The sequence below is a fragment of the Palaemon carinicauda genome, chromosome 4 (assembly GCF_036898095.1).
Source record: "Palaemon carinicauda isolate YSFRI2023 chromosome 4, ASM3689809v2, whole genome shotgun sequence".
Classification (NCBI taxonomy): domain Eukaryota; kingdom Metazoa; phylum Arthropoda; class Malacostraca; order Decapoda; family Palaemonidae; genus Palaemon; species Palaemon carinicauda.
The window spans coordinates 164,899,527-164,921,634 of record NC_090728.1 but is presented as its reverse complement, the minus strand read 5'-3'; the positions used below and the strand labels follow the sequence as shown (position 1 = coordinate 164,921,634).

Sequence of the window (22,108 nt, the reverse complement as noted above, 5' to 3'; positions counted from 1 at the left end):
AACGGAATTTACCCTTGGGAAGGCTACTAAAGTGCCCATTTATACTAAGATGGTGCTCTCACGCTCTTCCAAATGAGCCTTGAAATTGATGGCTTCCTGGATGGATTCAAAGAGGACTCTTGGAAAAACGGCCTTTGATTTTCCACCCGCAAGATTTGGTACGAGACTGGGGAAGTTCTGGGCTTGGGAGTTCCTGCCTCTGCCCAGGGAGATTTCTCGAGTCTGGTGGATTCTTCTTCTTGTCTGGCCTTGAGGAAGACGAAAGTATGGTGGTCAATGACAGAGTTTAACCATTTACTTAAAGGCTTGTTCAGGGCTTTTGAAGTTTTTAATTATCTAGACTGGTCATTGGGAGCCTTAAGCAAGAGGGTCTCTGAAATGAAAGTCACGGACACCAACAGCCTTGTTCATTTGATGTCCTGCATGGACAAGGGTGTGAGGGATGGCTCTAACGAGTTAGCTGCTCTGTTCATGGGTGGAGTGATTGAGAAGAGGGCTACTCTGTGTTCCTTTCTCTCAGCGGGAGTCTCCTCTTACCAGAGATCGGAGTTACTCTTCTCTCCTCTGTCATCTACTCTATTTCCACAAGAGTTGATAGGGGAAGTGGCCACTGCTCTCGCCCAAAAGGCCACACATGACCTAGTGGCCAATACGGCCAGGAAAGTTCTACTTTCTTCGTTTTCGTCCCGTAAACCAAAGGAAAGTACTTCTGGGGTACGACCTTCTCAGCCCTTTCGTGGTAAACCTACCGGGAGGGGTTCTTTCAGATCCGACGGGAGAAAACCTAAGAGGAGAGGAACCAAGACCGGCCGAGGTAGAGTCTGACTGCCCTATCTTTCAGACAGCACTAGGTTCCAGGCTGATTTACTTCTGGAAGGCTTGGGAGAGGAATAGAGCGAACCCTTGGTCCGTCCAAGTGTTGAAGGAACGATACAAAATCCCATTTCTATCAAATCCTCCACTAGTCACAGATCCGGTGGATCTTTCGCTCAGATACAGGGAGGGACCAAAGAGGCAGGCCATGCAGCTGCAGATGTCTCTGTTACTAGAGAGAGTGCAAGATTTAACATCTTCTGGGTTTTACATCCGGCTTTTCTTAGTTCCCAAGAGTTCAGGGGAATGGAGACCAGTGCTGGACGTAAGTGTTCTAAATGGTTACGTCCAGAACACGACGTTTACCATGGAGACTCAGAAGACGGTTCTGGCGGCGGTAAGGAAGGGCGATTGGATGGTCTCATTAGACCTCCAGGACACCTACTTCCATATTCCAATACATCCCAGCTGCAGACGTTATCTGAGATTCATGTACGGACAAGGTCTTCCAATTCAGAGCCTTATGTTTCGGTCTCTGCACAGCGCCTCTATTGTTCACCAAGATCATGCTGAATGTGGCAAGCATGCTGCATTCAAGGAGAATCAGGGCCTCCCTGTACCTGCACGATTGGCTTATAAAAGCCACCTCAGCCGATTGCTGTTTGATGGACCTGAGAATGACACTGGAATTGACCAAGGAACTGGGACTCCTGGTGAGTTTCAACAAATCGCAGCTGACTCCATCCCAGGAGATTCTTTATTTTGGGGATGGAGATTCACAGTCAGAGTTTTCAGGCTTTTCCGTCGCCTGTGAGGATCCAAACAGCTCTCCTAAAACTGCAAGCTTTTATAAAGAAGGACCTCAGCTCAGTAAGGGAATGGATGAGCCTTCTGGGGACTCTCTCATCATTGGAGAAGTTCGTGACTCTGGGGAGGTTACATTTATGCCCCCTGCAGTTTCACCTCAATTGGCATTGGAAAAAGGGACCGTCTCGACAGCGAAAGCAATCCCATCACGGACTCCATAAAGTCACATCTTCAGTGGTGGAACAGCGAGCACAGACTGATGGAAGGCCTGTCTTTACATCATAAGAGCCCAGACCTCGTGTTGCTTTCCGACGCCTCAGACTCGGGGTTGGGGCCAACATTAGGGAAGAAAGAGCTCTCGGGTCAGTGGACGATAGAGCAAAAGACTCTCCCCATAAACCAAAAGGAGCTTTTGGCAATACATCTGGCCCTCAAGGGTTTCGAAGAGCATATCCTGGGCAAAGTAGTCCAAATCAATGTAGACAGCACCACAGCCCTAGCGTATATAGCAAAGCAAGGCGGGACTCTCTCATGGACTCTGTACGAGATAGCGAGACCTCTTCTCATATGGGCAGAGGAAAGGAAATTGACACTTTTGACTCGTTTTATTCAGGGGGTCAACAATGTAAGTGCGGACAGACTCAGCAGGAGGGATCAAGTTCTCCCCACAGAATGGATATTACACCAAGAGGTCTGCAAGAGTCTGTGGCAGTTATGGGGTCGTCCTCTCGTAGATCTTTTTGCAACCGCAAAGACGAAGAGACTGGAGTGTTACTGTTCACCGGTACCGGATCGCGAAGCCATGCACAGACGCTTTTCTAACGAATTGGTCGCACATGGAGGTGTATGCATTCCCTCCGTTCAAGATTCTCTACAAGGTGATACAGAAGTTCGTGTCCCACGAAGAAACCAGGATGGCTCTGATAGCTCCGTTCTGGCCGTCAAGAAGCTGTTTCCAGAGGTACTGGAATGGATGGTAGATGTCCCGAGAAGCCCTCCTTTAAGACAAGATCTTCTCAGACAACCTCACTTGGCTCGAAAAACCTCCGGCCTCGAAAAACCTCCGGCCTCGAAAAACCTCCGAGCTCAAAAAACCTCCGGCCTCGAAAAACCTCCGAGCTCTACGTCTGACTACCTTCAGACTATCAAAAAACTCGCTAGATCTAGAGGCTTTTCGAAGAAGGCAGCCAAAGTTATTGCGAGAGCAAGGAGGTCTTCCACCATCAAGGTGTATCGGTTCAAGTGGGAGTTGTTCAGAGAATGGTGTAGAGCTAACTCGATTTCTTCATCCAGTACCTCTTTAACTCGGATAGCAGATTTCTTCCTAGACCCCAGAAATAAACATAACTTCTTGTCCTCTACAATCAAAGGTTACAGAAGTATGATGGCTACGGTTTTTAGGCACAGGAACTTGGACCTCTCCAATAATAAGGATCTGCAGGACCTGCTTAAGCCTTTTGATACCTCCAAGAAAAGACGGTTACAATCACTTGCCTGGAACTTGGACGTAGTGCTTAAATTCCTCATTAGTGACAGATTTGAGCCTTTACACTCGGCTTCTTTTAAGGATCTAACCTTGAAAACTTTGTTTCTGGTTAGTCTAGCCACTGCTAAAAGGGTTAGTGAAGTTCACGCTTTAAGCAGGAACATTGGTTTCCGGGATGGAAAAGCCATTTGCTCCTTACAGTTGAGATTTTTGGCCAAGAATGAAAATCCTTCCCGTCCTTTGCCATAATCCTTCGAGATTCCTAACCTTTATGATGTGGTGGGAGACGAGTTGGAGAAAGTGCTCTGCCCTTTAAGAGCATTACGACTCTATTTGGACAGAACTAAGAGTTTGAAAGGCGACTCAGACTCTTTGTGGTGTGCAGTTCGAAAACCTTCACTGCCCATGTCAAAGAATGCCTTATCCTTTTCATTAGGCTCCTAATTAGAGAGGCTCACGCCCAGTGTGATGAGGCAGATCAGAGGCTTCTCAAGGTGAAGACAAATGAAGTCAGAGCGGTAGCGACTTCAGTGGCTTTTAAACAGAACCGTTCTCTGCAAAGTTTGATGGATACGACCTTTTGGAGGAGTAAATCGGTATTTGCATCTCATTATTTAAAGCATGTTCAGACTCTCTATGAGGAATATTATACGTTGGGTCCATTCGTAGCAGCGAATGCAATAGTAGGTGAGTGATCTACCACCACGTTCCCTTTTTCCTAATACCCTTTTCTTTCTCTTGGAACTTGGTTTTTAGTTATGGTTGTATGTGGATATTGGTCGTCAGTTTTCCGCAATCTATTGTTTGGTCAGGTGGTCAATTTGTTCCTAGAGTGTGCCCGGAACAAGGGTATTAGTTGAGGTCCTGTCATGTTATAGGTTATTGCACTGTTTGACAGCTCCTAGAGATCATCAGCCCCCTGGGTGGACCGCTGGATCTCCTAAGGATAGCAGACAAAATGAGGCAGAGTATCATTGCTGTCAGTGTCCTTATCAGGTGAGAACCTCTTAAGTTGTTTATGTAACTCTTAAGTGAATTTCCAATTATGTAGCTGTCTCTGACCTGCCACCAAGGGTGTCAATCAGCCATTATATAACCTGCGGGTAAGTTTTAAATTTAAAAATGATATTTTCATAAATAAATTTTTGAATATACTTACCCGCTGGTTATATAAGTTAAAAACCCACCCTCCTACCCTCTAGAGACCATGGGGCATGGAAGATCTGAAGGGTTTGGTATAGTTCTACCTGTGGTACCGCGAGGGCGCTAGTGTACACCTGGCATATCTGCGATAGTCGCGAGATTTTGAATTTTCTGCCGAGGCGTCAGGAGACTTTAGCCATTATATAACCAGCGGGTAAGTATATTAAAAAATTTATTTTATTATGAAAATATCATTTATGCATATATTCATGTTTCTGTAATTTTCAAAAAGAGAGAGAGAGAGAGAGAGAGAGAGAGAGAGAGAGAGAGAGAGAGAGAGAGAGAGAGAGAGAGAGAGAAAGCTACAACCCTAGTTGGTAAAGCAAGATGCTATAACCCCAAGGGTTCCATCAGGGAAAAATAGCCCAGTGAGGAAAGGAAATCAGGAAATAAATGCTATGAGAAAAAGTTAACTATACAATATTTTAAAAACAATGACATCTAGTGAATTTATATTTTTTCTAATGGAAAGAATTTTTTTTAGTGTACAAGCATTTTGGGTTGCAAGCTTACTCTTTGAATGGATTAAACTTGTATAACCAGGTATCTGTAAATTACACAATTTAGTATTATTTTTGTGTGCTAAAATAATTTTAATAGTTGTGGCTAATTATAATCCAATATTTAAAGTTCATTGTGGTTCATTACATATTTTTTTTTAACAGTTTTTGGATATTCCCTTGGATCACCATGTATATAATTTACAAGATATTAGGGAATGGGGTGGCCATCTGGAGATTATGGCCATGTCGAGACTTTTCAAGTAAGTGTTTGAAAGTATTATGCTTGTATTTCCTGTTGCTCTTATGCTTTTATTTCAATGTACCACTGGAGGTGCATTAAGCTATTGTCAGCTACAAAACTAAACAGGATACCCCCAAAATACTGGAATACCCAAATATCCCTAAAATATTATTAAAAAAAAGTTTTCCATATACTGTATCAGATATTTTTCTTAGATTATTTTTATAAGCATGCGTTTACTCTTACGCTGATATGGTTAACATTTTAATATACTGTATTTGAGTGGGACTATTGTACTAGAGATTATTAACAACTTGTACTATAGAGGAATTCCTGATAAATGAATGGCAAAAGTTTTAATGATAAACCTTATTTCATATATTTTAAAATTGTCTTTATATTTGAATATAATAATTGATTCAGTAACGTGGTTTAGATTTATAACTTATGAAATATCCCAAAGGATATCCAAACATCATTTATTTAAGAAAACTTTTCATTTTGAAATTATCAATACTGTATTAACGATTTAGTATGTCTTTCTTTGTTCGCTTTTTTTGGGAAGGGGTATTCCAGTAAGGTTATTATACCCTCCATACTGATTAGGCTGTTAAATATACAGTATACAGTACATAGGTATGGTAATAAAACATTTTTCCGAGTAAATGCAGGTGATTTCATAGCCAATGAGAATTGTATTAAGTTATATCTAGTTTTATTAACAAAAGTCTTGCTGCTTTCTCCAGGGTCTCCAAACCCATGCTCAATTTACATGCTCTTTAAATTAATTGCTAATCTTATGGATAAGGAACTGTATTTGACTAAAATCAAAAGTGTTATATTTTTTTTTATTAATTCCAGTGTCAATTTCCTTATTTACCGTGAGATTGGTAAGGAACCTTACAAAGCCACAGACAATGAAGGAAGGACGCTTATGCTGAGCTATACGCATGGCAACCATTATGATATTGTGTATAAGAAAGAAGATGCTTCATCTCGTGGATTTTGTCAATGTAAGTTTTTGTGTAATTGTATAGTACACAGTGTTACTCCCTTTCAAATGTGAATATTCATAGCCTCAGTACAGTTTACACCATAACTCCACTATTGGTGTGACAAGAATGTTCTGTATAATTTGGAAATGTTGAATGATACATTTCATTGTAGAAGGATTATATTGGATGTTGTGCAACCTCTAGAAAATGAAAATCTAGTAGTTTTCCTTCTTGAATGAAAGTTGTCCAGGAATTGATTAATTTATTTCAAACAGAAATTTTATCGACAGTAACCCTGTCATTGTATGGGATTCTTTACTTGATTACAGCGATGCTTTTCCAGGCCTCCCTTTTTAGAAAAGACAAATTTTACTGGCATATCTCTTTCAATTGTAAAGATAATTTAATTTATTCTAAAAATTGTAGAGGGATTTTTTTGCTGCGGGATCTCTTGAATAAGTCTAAGCTATACTGTACTGTGTTGAAGGCTCTTTGTTACATATCAGATTTTACCACTTATCAGAGACTTAAACCCCAAAAGCATCTGGTAAGTTGAAGGATCACTAATGATATTTTTGTTTTTTTTCAGTTGTAGTTCTTGATTGATTGATTGTATAGTTTTCTGGCATTCTGACATCTAAGGTCATTGACGCGGATCGTAGTTCTTAAAGTAAAATATATCGCAGCAGATATTACAAGATATGTACTATAAATTAAAGCCAGCGTTATTATTTTAATGTTTAAGTTTTTATGAGGGTAGTTGAATTGTAGAAATATCAGGTCCGTTCATTGGATGGTATTCAAGACTTTTGATAAATATGTATATAAACTCACGTACAGTATATTTTAGTGCACACAAGATATTTAACAGGTTAAAAAGCCATATAAAAGTATGTTTGGCAATGTTAGTAATTAAATTACCAAGTTTGAATATGTTTTATGATAACTGGCTTTGCATGGAAAATGGTTATGTAATAAGATTTAGTTGTTCAACATTTAGAAAACTTCTTCCACAGTAGTAAGAGTTTACTCTTAATATAAGAAAAGACAAAGATCACTGCCTCATTAATATTCAAATTGCTGATTCATAGATGAGCATTTGTGCAGAAATTTTCCACATTCGAAGACTTTTTATACATGTGTACTGAAGGCTCACCTTGTTTCAAATCCCCTCACATGCACTGTACCATTTACCTCTTCTGTTGAGGATCCATCTTTTAGATACCTCTTTCGAATCATCTGATTATTCCTTTTTCCAATTTTTGTATATCTGCGTATCCTTCCACATCCCAGCATTTCTAAAATTTGTAGTTTATTTCACCAGCAGATTATTCATCATTCCATTATATATGACCAAAATGTCTCAAAATACACTTTTTTCACTTACAATTGCAATTCTTCTTTTACCGTACATAATCTGGTTTCATTCAGCTTTATGACTTCCACCTTCTTTCTTTTATTTGCATTTAGCATTCGTAACTCACTTCAACGGATTAGTTTGCTTGGTAACCTTTCCATAAATTCTAAGTTTGGGTTCCCTATGCACCCCATGTATCCCCTCAATCTTTCTATAAATTTCACCCCATCATTCAAAATATTAACACCCTAATACTTATAAGAATCAGCTTTTATTCTTTTCCTGTCATTAACTCGAGCTGAGATTCCATTTTCTCGCTGTCCATATTAACATCTCTATCTTCTTTACTACCATTTATTCTCATAACTATAATCTTGTTCACATTTGCTCTCAACTTTTGCTCTCATCTCTCTTCACAAAATCTCACTAGGTCCTGTGTATATTGTTCTTAACTTTCTCTTCACTAGCTCTAACTAGTTCCTGTATATATTGACTATGTCCTGTATAGATTGCTCTCTACTCTCTTCACAAACTCTTACCAGTTCGTATATCGGGCTCTCAACTTTCTCTTGAAAGAGAGATCTTTGTGGCCTGCTGGTTAAGAAGGGCCTGACTGTAACCTCAGTTTTGACTTAGTTAAGGTTCGAATCCTCGGTCGACCAGAACCTATTATCGAGAATTTAATTCCCCCTATGGTCTGTAGGCAGAGTGAATTTGACATTATTATTATTACATTCACCAAGGAGGTTATCCGATCGAATCGGTGTATTTATTTATTTATTTATTTGTTTATCTGTGTGCCTGCGAACAAGCTTACATCAAAAGCACTTGATAGAAATTTCACCGAAGATAGATTGTAGTTCATTGATGACCCCGTTGAATTTTGGAGATAATCAAAATCCGGCTCCGGGTTCTAGATCTAGGTTTGCATGTTACGCCATTTTAAAGAAAACTTCAAAACTACTAGATAAATTTTGATAAAATTTTTACCATAGATAGAACTTCGGTCATGGACGACCCCATTAAATTTTGGAGAGATGGCCCGGATCCGAATTCTCGTTTATGTATTCATTTGTCTGAGTCTGTGGACAAGATTACATTGAAACTACTCAGCAGATTTTGACAAAATTTTCACCACAAATAGCTTTTAGGTCATGGATGACTCAATTAAGTTTTTTAGCTCTGGATTTGGATTCTACTTTATTTATTTGTTTGTATCTGTGTGGACAGGATTAAGTCAAAACTACTTAACAGCCTTTAACAAAATTTTCACCACAGATAGATCTTAGGTTATGGACAACCCCATTAAATTTTGGAAATTATCTGGATCCAGAGTTGCATTTTTCGTCATTTTAAAGATAACGTAAAAACTACTCGATAGATTTTGACAATCTTTTTCACCATAGATTGGCCTTAGGTCATGGACGACCTCATTAAATTTTGGAGATGATCCAGATTTGCCTTTTTTGCCATTTTAAAAATATCAAAACAAATTGATGGATTTTGACAAAATTTCCACCATAGTTCTTAGGCATGGAGGATTCCATTAACCTTTGGTGGAGGTCCGATGTCTGTGATTACTCTTGTCATTATTGCTACTAGCTAAGCTACAACTCTAATTGGAAAACCCCAAGGGCTCCAACAAAGAAAAATAGCCCAGTGAGAACAGGAAATAAAAAATATTAAGATGAATATTTTTAGAACAGAAACATTAAGATAAATTTCATATACAGTATAAACTATAAAAACTTGAAAAAACAAGAAGAGAAATAAGATAGAATAGTGTAGCCTTGAACCAAGAGAACTCTACCCCAAGACAGTGGAAGACCCATGGTACAGAGGCTATGATGCTACCCAAGACTAAAGAACACTGGTTTGTCTTTAGAGTGTCCTTCTCATGGAAGAGCTGCTTACCATAGTTAAAGTGTCCCTTCTACCCTTATCAAGATGAAGGTAGCCACTGAACAAGTACAGTGCAGTAGTTAACTGCTGGAGTGAAGAAGAATTCTTTGGTAATTTCAGTGTTGCCAGGTGTATGAGGACAGGAGAATTTGGAAATACTGTATGCCAGACTATTCGGTGTATGTGTAGGCAAAGGAAAAATGAGCCGCAACCAGAAAGGGTTTTTCAGTGTAGTACTGTCTGGCCAGACAAAGGAACCAATAACTTTTTAGCGGTAGTATCTCAATGGGTGGCTGGTGCCCTGGCCAACCTACTACCTATAGAGGTATTTGTGGCTTGTATATACGCGCACACTATTTATATGTTATTTATGGCTATTTCTATTTAAAAATGATTGGCACCGAATATTTATTCCACTAAATGGTTACATGTATGGATAATGTTTGTTCGTGAATACAAAGTATTTATTTGTGTTGATTTTCATGTACCTGAAAAAATTAACCATTGTGGGGGAAAAGGTTAGGTGTATGATAATTATTGTGTCATGTCACAATAAAGAAAACTTTTGTAGATTTAGAAATTATAATGATCAATTTTGTTCTTAGAAAATAGGAATTTACTAACTATACATAACGCCACTGATATTCTTATACTCTACTTCATAACTTGATTGAGTTTTATCTTTTCAGCTTTGGTGTATGACATCTTATACTCTCATGTGTTCAAATTGAATGATGTAAAGCTTGCTGTAGATACCATGCTGCACGACAAAGAATATGCATCCTTTAGAAGAGATTCTTCTAATTCAGCTGAACTGAAAGAAATTGGCGCCCTTGTTGAGAAGATTCTTGGTACGAACATATCAAGAGATAGCCAAGATGAAGGAGAAAAAAAGTAAGTTTGCCTTGATTAGATTTTAATTGGTATTTTGTAAAGTTGAATTGTCTTCAGAAAAATACAAAATTCTGTATTTTGATCAAACGGTACTAGGTTTCCATTTGTGATCTTGGCCAGTGACTAATAATTTTACTGTAAAATCTTATTATTTCTCAACTCTATTGATATTTGTCTTGACATGAAAGGAAATTGGTGAAACCTGCTAAATGTTACTCTAGGTTTGTTTCCTGCAACATTGATTTGGTTAATGTGCTGCCATGAGATAGACCTGTCTGTTAAGAATCCTGTTGAACAAACAGGTTGTTGCTGTATATAGAATATGCCAAATGCTGTTTAATTTTAGCAATGTATAAATGGAAGCTTTAAGAATATTTTAGTAAGTTTATGTAATTTTATTCAGAGTAGGTATTCTCACCCAAAATTATTGATTGAAAAGCTGGCTTATAGTTTGAAATTTTTTTTATAAAATACAAAGCCATTAATCTTAAAGTACCTCATTTGCTCTGAATGACTTTTCATTGTCACTAATTAGGTGCATTGTCTCTGGTAAGTCCCATCCCATTCTTTGATCCTATCCCCTTTTAATTGCACCCAAGTGAAGAAAAGAATGGTGGTGATGATGATGGGATGAGGTATTGTCTTATCAGGATTATTAGGTTTTTATATGAAAACTTTTTTTATATTTAAACATTTGTTTATTACAACTTGATAGAATACTAATACAGTATAGTTTTTGAGTATGGAAGGACAAGAACAATGACATCTAGCAGAACATGAGGCAAGGAGGCATATTTAAGTGAGGGACGGTTGGTGTCTAATGCACTTATTGTTATTATGGGGCGCGACTCAAAACCTCTTTGTTTGAATTTTTTCAATTCAGAGTATTGCCCTTTTTTTTTTTTTTTTTTTTTTGCCAGAATATAAATATTTTATGTTTCAGATAGCTTTTTTAATGAAAACAATATATTTACTAAATCATCCCTTTTTTCATAGTTATGCAAGAGTGTCCTGTCCCTTACTTGACCTTTCCTTATTGGGTTATTTATTTACTTTTTCTTCAAGAATTCAAAGGAAAGATATTTATGTTAGTATTCCACATACAGTAATAACACCATTTCCTATAATTCTCTCATGAAGAGAATGTCGTTTTTCTGATTTTTCTTATGGTATCGTTAATAAAGGTTTGGTGCACGTCAAAGTTATTTTCATTGTATTTCTTTGCCTGCTTGTTATATATTTACAATTCTTATGTTATAGTTATACTGGAAGATGCATAAAGTGTCAGAGATGATAATTAGATAAGCCTAAAGCATAAAACTTGCAAAAATGATATGTTAAATTATCCCATATGGTTTACAAGGCAATCTAAGCATGACAAGTGTATCAGTATGCACTGATACTTATGTTAGTGGCCACATTTTAATATCAAGTTGTCAGACAGTTCATTTCCTGTAATTATTGTTAGATAGAAAAGATGTTTGTTTTTTCTGCTTTGATTCATAATTCATCGGCCTAATTAACGAGTGAACCAACAACGACATATTGTTATTTGTATGTTTTGCTTTTAATCTTTATTTGACTTTCATTTGTTATCATAAATACAATTTTACTGAATAATAAAATGGTTATGTGCAATCTGGTTATGATATATAATTTTTCAGTGCAAGCATAGAAGAAAAGCATAGTTTGGAAGATATTCATGGGGACGATGTAAGAGGACTCCTTGCACATGGGATTCCTCCATTCCCTTACAAAGTAGCTAAGTCTTTGGACCCAGACATTTATAGAAATATTGAATATGACACCTGGAACACTATAAGAAGAGGTAAGTTCTATGTTTTGAAATGTTGGTTCTTGCATTTTGATATGCAAGGTAAGTCCCGCTGCTATTTTTTTCAAATTAATTGTCAAATTACTGTTTTTAGGTTCATGTGGAATTAACCAGGTTGACTATGTAATTGGGATCCTTTGCAAGGAAAAAAGGCAATACTGTATGTGAATGATAGATTTAAAAAAAAAATAAATTGTTTTATATTACAACCATTATTTTATTTCAGAGGCTCGCTATGGTCCATTTGACTTGAATGGCTTTCAGGCAGGTGTCAAGGTTCTGGTAAAGTTAGATCAACTTCCTAACCGGCAAGAAGTGGAAGACATGAGGAGAGCACATCTGGACAGATCAGGTATAAATTCTCTTTTTCTCTCTAGTTTTTTATTATTATTATTATTATTATTATTATTATTATTATTATTATTAACCCTTTTACCCCCAAAAGGACGTACTGGTACGTTTCACAAAACTCATCCCTTTACCCCCATGGACGTACCGGTACGTCCTTGCAAAAAAATGCTATAAAATTTTTTTTTTCATATTTTTGATAATTTTTTGAGAAAATTCAGGCATTTTCCAAGAGAATGAGACCAGCCTGACCTCTCTATGACAAAAATTAAGGCTGTTAGAGCAATTTAAAAAATATATACTGCAAAATGTGCTGGGGAAAAAATAACCCCTTGGGTGTTTAGGGTTGGAAATTTCCAAAGAGCCGGGGGGTAAAAGGGTTAAAAAACAAAATAGCTGATAATCTTAGGTTCACCAAAATCACGCTAATGTGTACTAATTTGGAAGGGTACCCTTCTGGATATGCTGATAGTAGGTTCTGTTAGGCAGCCACTGCCATAGCTCTCAAGTTATAGAAGTTGTTTTAATTATTCAAATTTCCTTAATATTTGCTAAGATATTGAATACCGATTCATATAAGTAGAGAATTCTTTATTTGAGATTCTGAAATCCAAAAGTTTTTGAAATGATGACAAATAGTAAATTTCTCAGTGCTCGGAGGGTTTCACAAATTATAGCTGTTCCTCATGTGACTTAACCTTAGACTGCATGTTATCACTTTGCTGATAGCTGTTGCGTTAGTATTAGTAACCCTTGTGCTCCTTATTTGCTCTGATTGCTGCCCTTTTGGTTTGAAATAAGTTCAGAATGTTGATAAAAGATACACATATAACTAATAGTGAAAAGAAAGAGATATTTATATATATTAAGAATAAAAAGAGTTAAATTGTTGATAAAATTTGAAAGCGGCACAAGTGTGAAGCGTCTTAACTTTGGAGTTTGTTGTTGGAAAAACAACTATTTATGACCTAAATTAGCAGAATGATGACTGTTAAAGTTCTATGCTGAAGAAATGAGCAAGAGTGAATGAAAAGTAGGAAAAACATTAAATATAATGAAAATGATCCAAAGAAGTAGGGGAGTTTGTGGTTAGTCCTGTATTTGTCTTCTTTTAAACAGTATTTGTTCCAACACAGAATACATACCTCGAACTACTTTCTTAGGAGTATCTGGGATCTCCTCCCAACCGACCAGAGTTTTGTGTAGTTTACCCTAGTCCCGTTTTCTATGAGGGGTAACCTCAGGTGGAGTGGAACACGTCCTGAGGCTATCCCCAGGTCAGAGAGCATGCTTGCTCTGGTCTCAATCTCCAGTAAGTTCTCTGGTCGCGTCGTGATAACATCTCGACGCTCTCTCCTTACCCAGTGCGACCCTTTGTGTCCCTGACCCCCCTTTTGTGTCTTACGCGGTCCCCACGTGGACCCATTGTGTTCATTCTATACCCCTTCCTACCCTTATCCTCTGTGTTCATCGTGTAGGGGCAGCTTATGTTCTACTACAGCCACGTGTCTGGAGTGCGAGTCCTGGAACGTGGTACAGTGGGTGCGCTTCGGCACCAAGAAGAAGGCGTCCAAGAGGTCACATAGGAAGACGAGCCTCTCCTCGCCGCTTACTTCTCCCGATGCCTCGTCGAATGGAGCTTCTTTTATACAGCCACCTTTCCCTACCCAGAGTAGGGGACGAGGTAAGTCAGTTGTGGGGAAGTGGCCCATTGCTCTTCCCCAGGAGTCTGAGTGGGTGCAGTATAGCACCAAGAAGAAGTAGGCAACGAAGAGGTCGCCTAAGAAGCCTAGCGTCCCTTGCTTCACCGGGCGTCTCGTCTGACAGAGCTTCCCTACCACCCTCCCCTACCCAGAGTAGGGGACGAGGTAATTCCATTGCGGGGAAGGGGCCCGCGGCCCTTCCCCAAGAGTCTGATCTTCAGGATAGTGGGGTTGTGGCGTCGTTCCAGACGAGTGAGGGGCTTGCGGGAGTGTGTATGGGAGACGTAGTCCTGGTGCAAGCAGGCCACGTCTCCTCTGATGACCCCATGTGGGGAAAAATGTCCCTAATTCTTCTCCAGCCTTTTTGGCGTGTTTTTCAGTCACTTCTGCAGCCGAGGACGTCGCCGAGAAGGAGCCTCCCAAGACGAGGCGCTGAGGAAGCTCAGGAGACGAAGGGAGAAGTCCCGCAAAAAGTTGTTGCGTTCTTGCTCCCCCTCGAGGTCGCGCCACGAGAGTCGGCGCTCAAGATACCTCAAGAGCAGTGAGTGGGAGGTGGTTCACCTCGACAGGCTGCTGGAGCTAGCTGTGGCACCGGGCCCTTCAAGTTGGCGTCCGAGGACGAGCTCCCTGGATAGATACTCCTCTGGCAGCAGTGGCACCCGACGGAGGGACTCATCGTGGCAGGTTCCAGTCGACAGGCGTAAGTCCGCGAAGGGTCCGGCTCCATCCGCCCAGTGGAGAGAGTCGCCCCTTCGGTCTGGCAGTCGAGTCCTGACCTCCAAAGGCCACCTAGCTCGTCACGAGCGCAGCCCTCGGTTTTCCTCGACGGGCAGGCCCGCAGATACGAGAACCTCCGGAAGAGTTGTTGGACCCAGGACGGAGGCCCCCATTCCGACGGGATGCCCGTCCTTCGACGTGAACCCCGGCAACCCTACAGGAGGCTCTGGCAGACCGGCATAAGTCCGCGAGGGTGCCGACTCCTTCCGCCCAGCGGAGAATCGCCCCTTCGGTCTGGCAGCCGTGTCCCATCCTCCAAGACTTCGACAGCCAGGTCTCGGTCGACAGGCATAAGCCCGCGAAGGTTCCGACCTCTCCCGCCCAGCGGAGAGAGTCGCCTCTTCGGACTGGCAGCCTTGTCCCGGCCTCCGGTTCTTCGATGGCCCGCCCTGAACAAAGGAACCAACCAGCCAGCACGGGGAAGCCCGTGGCTCCATGGATATCCGCAGGAGCTCCATCCTTCCAGCGGAGGTAGCCGCTGGATCGACCTGGCAGCATGGCATCCATACCCGGTACCACGACTGCTCCATTCAGGCTTCGTGGTCAACCGCTGGTATACCAGGGTACTCACACCCCACGGATTCCCCGGGAGGGGGTAGACCCATGATGGCTACCTCCGTCCCAGTGGCTTCATCCGTGATGGAGATAGCCGCTCCATCGTCCTGGCCAGCCCCATCCAAGCATTGGAGATGGCCGCTGACACACCCATGATGGCTACCTCCGTCCCGGCGGCTCCATCCGTGATGGAGCCAGCCGTGCCATCGTCCTGGTCAGCCCCATCCAAGCATTGGAGGTGGCCGCTGACACACCCGTGACGGCTACCTCCGTCCCGGCGGCTCCATCCGTGATGGAGCCAGCTGTGCCATCGTCCTGGCCAGCCCCATCCAAGCTTTGGAGGTGGCCGCTGACACACACATGACGGCTCCATCTGTGATGGAGCCAGCCGTGCCATCGTCCTGGTCAGCCCCATCCAAGCATCGGAGGCGGCCGCTGACATGGCAGGGTACTTAAACCCCACGGATCTCCCCGGGAGGGGGTAGACCCATGACGGCTACCTCCGTCCCAGTGGCTTCATCCGTGATGGAGATAGCCACTCCATCGTCCCGGCCAGCCCCATCCAAGCATTGGAGGTGGCCGCTGACACACCCATGACGGCTACCTCCGTTCCGGCGGCTCCATGCCAGCCGTGCCATTGTCCCGGCCAGCCCCATCCAAGCATCAGAAGAGGCCGCTGACATGGCAGGGTACTTAAACCCCACGGATTTCCCCGGGAGGGGGTAGGCCCATGACGGCTCCATCCGTGACGAAGGCAGAGTGGTTTTCCCCCGAGCGGGTCAAATGGGGCTATTGCCTCTCCAGTGCCTGCCTCAGTGGCCGCTGGAGAGAGAGCCCCGCACCTTTGCCCAGTGCCTCTTCCGCTCCGTCCGCCCGTCGGATGTAGAAGTTGGCACACGTAACCTCTCCCTTGCCTTGCCCCCCGTAGGGGAGCTTTGACTCCTCAGTTAACCTTCAGACCCTCCTACTCGGACTCCAGGAGAAGGCGTTCAGGCCGCGGCTCTCGAAGGAGTTAGGAGGGGAGGCCCCCTACTCCTGCTGGCAACTCAAGTGGGGGGATGCCTCAAACGATATTGGCAAGCATGGCGGGACCACGGAGCGGATCCGTGGACCGTAGCAGTACTAAAGGAGGGGTACAAGCTGCCCTTCCTAGCGGACCTCCACCTCGGATCCCAGATCAACAGGCGGAGTGGTTGGCACCCAGCGACCCCTGGAGAGTAGCAGTATTGCAGGAAGAAGGCTCGGCAATGCTGGCGAAAGGGGCAGTAGAACCAGTCGAGAACCGAGTCCAGGGTTCTACAACAGGCTCTTCCTGGTGGAGAAGGCGACAGGGTTCTGGAGACCTTTCAGCCCTCAACAATTCGTGTACAACACCGACTTCAAGATGGACACTCCGAAGTCTGTCCTAGCGACCTTGAAGGAGGAGGACTTCACGAGGTCCATAGGCCTCAAAGCCGTCTACTTCCAGGTCCCTGTTCATCCCTCCAACAGGAGGTTCCTAAGGGTAAAATGGAGTACCAAAACATGGCAGTTCAAAACCCTATGCTTCGGACTGTCGACAGTCCTCAGGGCTTCACGAAGGTCTTCGCAACAGTTTCAGGCTGGGCGCACGAACAGGACGTGCGCCAGATTCGGTACTTAGGTGACTGGTTGTTGCTTTCAGTCTCAGAGGAAGTACTGAAGGAGCAAGACGAGAAGCTCCTGCAGTTCTACAACGTCTTGAGTATCATCATCAACCTGGAGAAGTCCCGGCTGATTTCCTCCACCAGGATGACCTACCTAGGGCTGGTTCTAGACTCCCGGATGGTGAGGGCCTTCCCCTCCGCGGAGAAACTGGACACCCTGAAACAGATACTCTGGCCCTTCCTGTCGGGCCAGCCCAGGAGAGCCAAGGTCTGGCAAAGACTGATAGGACTCCCAGCACTAGATAGTCCTGGTGTCCCCAGAGATGAAGGAAGTCCTGGGGTGGTAGCAATCGGAACGAACACCCTCAAGGGAATGCCCTTTTCTGCTGACCCTCCGGAGATGCTCCTGTTCACGGACGTATCTAAGGAGAGCTGGGGTGCCCATCTTCTCGACAAAGTGGCAAAAGGAAAATGGGAAGTCGAGGAGACGAACCTGCACATATACGTGCTGGAGATGAGGCCCGTACAAAGAGCGGGCCTAGAGATCGTCCATCTACCCCGGGGAAGCTCCGTGGATCCGGGGTGCGACAACGCCACGGTGGTGGCCTACGTGAAAGAGCAAGGAGGACTGAAGTCGAAGGAACGGTGCAGTCTCACGATGGAGTTCCTAGAATGGTCTGAAGTGGAACAAATTAATTTTTCAGCCAGGTTCTCTCCGGGGAAGAGGAACGTCCTGGCCGACGGCCTCAACTGGAAGGGTCGAGTGGTAGGGCCCGAGTGGTCCCTACACCCAGAAGTGGTCAAAACCCTCTCCCTGAAGTGGGGCTCGCCGGTGATAGACCTCTTCGCCACGACACTAAACGCACAGCTCACCGTGTTTTGTTTTCCTGTGCCAGATCCAGCAGCAGCATTCGAGGACGGCTTCCTATGAGACGGACGGCCAACCTGTGGGTGACCTTGGTAGCGCCCTGGTGGCCAGAGAGAGAGTGGTTCGCGGATCTAAAGTAAGTGGCATGCCTTACTCCTGGGCCACTTCCAGACAGACCAGACCTTCTCCGGCAGCCTCACTTCCAGAGGTTCCACGAAAACCCTTGGTCCCTCTTTCACGCGTGGAGGTTATCGAGCGTCTCCTGAAAAAGGAAGGATTTCCGTCGAGGACAGCATCAAGGATGTCAGGGTACCTGAGGCGTTCGTCAGTCGAGGTGTACCAGGCGTAGTGGGCTACCTTTTCTAAGGGGTGCTCCTCGAAGAACATCAGGCCGTTAGGGGCCTCCATTCACGAGATAGGACTTCCTGGTCTATCTCAGGGACGAAGTGGCCATATCCATCCCAAGTCTTCCTCCTGAAGGACATAGACCTGAGTGCCTCCAGGTAGATCTCGACGCTCTTCAAGAGCTTCGAGCAGTCGTTTTTCCCCCAAGCCGTTAGTGCCCCCGGGGGATGTGGCTAGGGTACTTGAAGATGCTTTTGGAACCTCCCTTCGAGCCTCTAGAAGACATTCTAGACAAGGAGCTCACCCTCAAGGCAGTCTTTCGTTTAGCTCTGGCATCAGCAAAGAGTAGGTGAGATTCTTGGCCTGTCGTACGAGATCTCACACTCGAAGGGCTGGCGAGAAACTACTTTCAGATTCTTACCCTCCTTCGTAGCCAAGACTCAGAATCCAGCTGTTTGGGCCCCCAAAATGGAATTGTTCTCAGTGCCAGCCATCCCTCGCTCGGACAACCCGAGGGACTTGCAATATGGCAGTATTTAGAAAGGTCAGCTAGACTTCATCCCGAGATCAAGAGTCTTCGTTTTCCTCGGGACTGTGAAGGAGCCAGTCTCCAAGAACACTTTCTTCTTCTGGATAAGGCAAGTGATCGTCAGGCCCTACAGTAGTGCAGGGGTCCCCCTTTCCAGGAAAGCCCAGACCCCACAGCATTAGGAGTCTAAATGCTTCTTTGGCGTTTGAGAAAACATGGCAGTGGACCAAGGCCTGAGGGCAGGTACTTGGTCTAACCAGTCGACCTTTACGGCTCACTGCTTGAAGGACTGCTCGAGAAAGTCCCTGGGCGGGTTCTCGCTCGGTCCTGTCATTTCCGCGCTCCAAATGGTTTAATGGTGTAGCCCCAGTGGTAACGGCGGGTAGCAAGTCCAAGAGACACAGGTTCCTTCCTGAGCCCCCTTGTTCTTCCTTCCCCTATTCCCTTACCAGAAATGACTCGGGTAGCCCCCTGAAACTGCCATGGGATACACTATCATTGGAAGGACATGTCTCCTAGGATTCTTGCAGAAGTGAGTTACTTAGACACTAAGATGGTTATTTGCGTAGTTTTCCCTATTTTCTCGTGTTTTCTTTGAGGTCAGCAGAACCTAGTCTTCTACCTAGGTTCCTCTTCTATTCTCGTCACGGTCTCTAGGTCCTGAAGGACACTCCCACCTCCTAAGGTATAAGTCTCCTAAGAAAGTAGTTCGAGGTAAGTATTCTGTGTTGGAACAAATCACAAATTTTAAGTAATTTCTATTTTTCCTAACAATACTTACCTCGAACTACTTTCGGGTAATGGCCCTCCCATCCTACCCCGAGTGCCTTGCCGGACTTCATAGATACCTAAGCTATCAAGAACTTGCTGGAGATCGAGACCTGAGCAAGCATGCTCTCTGACCTGGGGATAGCCTCAGGGCGTGTTCCACTCCACCTGAGGTTACCCCTCATAGAAAACGGGACTAGGGTAAACTACACAAAACTCTGGTCGGTTGGGAGGAGATCCCAGATACTCCTAAGAAAGTAGTTCGAGGTAAGTATTGTAAGGAAAAATACAAATTACTTAAAATTTGTGATTTTTATGATTCTGACAAGTATAAAATGTCTTTTTCAACGCATTTCTATTATGAAGAAAACTGTGATTAACATGAAAATCTTTGATTTATGGGATCTTGCATGTACTATCGACAATATTACAACGGATAATCTGGCACCACCAGGAATAATTCTGGAGGCGAACTGATCAAAGTTAGCTAATTACAATATAACAAATATGGCATCATTATGGCTTAGAAATTGCTGGAATAATGTTTCTGATATTTTATTTCTCATAAATTAACAATAAAAGACTAACCCCAAATCATTTAATATCTCTCATCAGTGTCAAATAAAATCTGAACTAAAATCAACTTCTTTTGAGTTTAATGCAGATATATGTTCAGTGGCTGATGCAATACTGTGTTACCTAATAACAAGATGAAAATGCCAATAGGCTATGTCAGAAAATGAAATTAACAAGAAACTATTCAAAAATTTACCCCTCTCTGTTTTGACACGATATGGAAAGTTATTCGAGTTATGAATTTAGTATGCACATTTTTTTTTTTTTTACACTAGTTTACATTCAATATTCATTATTTACTTTGTAGTAATGTAGGCCGTTCTTGTGTTGTCATATGTTACTCTGACAGACAAACGATGTTTGTAAGAATTTTGTTTTTGTTTTTCTATAAGGTTAATTGTAGGTATTTTTAAAACACTGTGTATTTAAAAAGTAAGTGCAATTGCATCACCAAAATTCTATTAGTCATATCAAGAATTTGTTCACATCATTAGGTAGTTTTAGCTACTATTAAAAAAAGAAAAAGTTTTAAAGATTAAATTTTTTACCATGCTGAAATTATCTATTGTCTTTTCAACAATTTCCTTGGTGTAGTCAATACTGTAATTGAATTGCCGCAAAAATATTAAATCATAACAAACTTATATAGATAAACAAATTTTCGTTGTTCCCAGTAACTAAACTTCTGATCCGCATTGCCCTTAATTTATGGAAATATTTCTGTTAATTTGGATATATTTTTGTATTTTACTCAAATTCCCCCTTTTCTTTCACATATAGTTTTCTAAGTTTTATTTTGATATTGAAAACTTTGTGGTTTCTAATTGGAAACTATCTACTATATATTATCTAATATACTTTTGAAAGCTAACAAAACCTGTGGTTAAGGGGAAAAAGTCTGAGGAAATGAAACTATTTGTAAGGGGAAATGGCAGAATGCACAGCACCTTCAAGGTTAATGTGGTTGTCAGTGAATGATTTTCAGGTAGAGAGTATTAAGCCACATTAGAGTCTGGTTGCATTATCTGCAGCATCCAAGAGAGTGGTGCAAGATGTTTTGAATTTTTTTCAAAGAAGCTTATGCTTCAGACAAGTGATGGCATAAGAATTTTTAATAATGAATGCAATAATTTTGTTTTATAACCTTTTCTTTTTAGGTAATGGTGAAACAAAGGAATCAAAGTTATGTGATGAAAAAGTTGATGTTTTTCATGGTCACATACAAGAAATGTCCGAGAACAAAGGCCCGGTAGATGTATACATTGAAGAAATCGGGAATAGGTAAGTAACATTTTGAATAATTTTTAGAGAATATCTTGAGGAAATATGCTATGTCAGGTACTAAAAATCTTGTACAGATTTTTTTCAATTATTTTATAGGTTGTAAGAATTATTGTTATTGCAGAAGATAGTCCAGAGCTAGTTTTGAGTATTTTGTGAGTAGGTGTAACTTAGAATAAAGAATTAAGGCAATCACCATTGAAATTTGTCAATGCCAAAGACTGAAATGGCTTAACACAATATTTCGAAGACACCCAACGGAAAACTTTTTTTTCCATAGTAACAAATTGAGTTATAAAGGAATGGAGAAAGGAAGATCCATGGGTACAGCCCCTGTAGGGTTAGTTTACATCATGCAGTACTCTCTAGGTGCTATTGAAGGGTCTTTGCATCGATCCTGTAGCCCATAGCGGCACTTACTTTTTAGCAATTTGCATTACCTCTGTTCATGTTTCCTTTTCGCCCATTTTGCGTTTATTGGGTACAGTTCAGTGAAACATCAGTTTTATCAAAATCTTTTTCATTATTTCCTTTAAGGGGCGACCTTAAATGGAACAGAACACTTTTAAACAGATGAACGAGCAGCTGTGTTTAATATAAACAAGATTTTGATAAAACTAATGTCTCTCAACTGTATCCAAAAATAATGCATGTAAAATTCACGTTAGAAGGACTTGGAGATAATAATCCTGTTAATA

General features: G+C 42.2%; 1 protein-coding gene across 5 annotated transcripts in view; it reads left to right on the top strand.

Annotated features, from left to right (window-relative positions):
• The window catches only part of LOC137640148 (UDP-N-acetylglucosamine transferase subunit ALG13-like), a 210,799-nt gene that overhangs the window by 17,424 nt on the left and 171,267 nt on the right, over positions 1-22,108 (top strand). For all 5 annotated transcript variants that reach the window (XM_068372647.1, XM_068372645.1, XM_068372646.1 and 2 more), the window contains exons 4-9: positions 4,975-5,072; positions 5,915-6,066; positions 9,997-10,201; positions 11,866-12,029; positions 12,262-12,387; positions 21,287-21,410. In XM_068372647.1, coding sequence (XP_068228748.1) covers positions 4,975-5,072; positions 5,915-6,066; positions 9,997-10,201; positions 11,866-12,029; positions 12,262-12,387; positions 21,287-21,410 — 869 coding nt within the window. The remainder of the gene's footprint in view (positions 1-4,974; positions 5,073-5,914; positions 6,067-9,996; positions 10,202-11,865; positions 12,030-12,261; positions 12,388-21,286; positions 21,411-22,108) is intronic.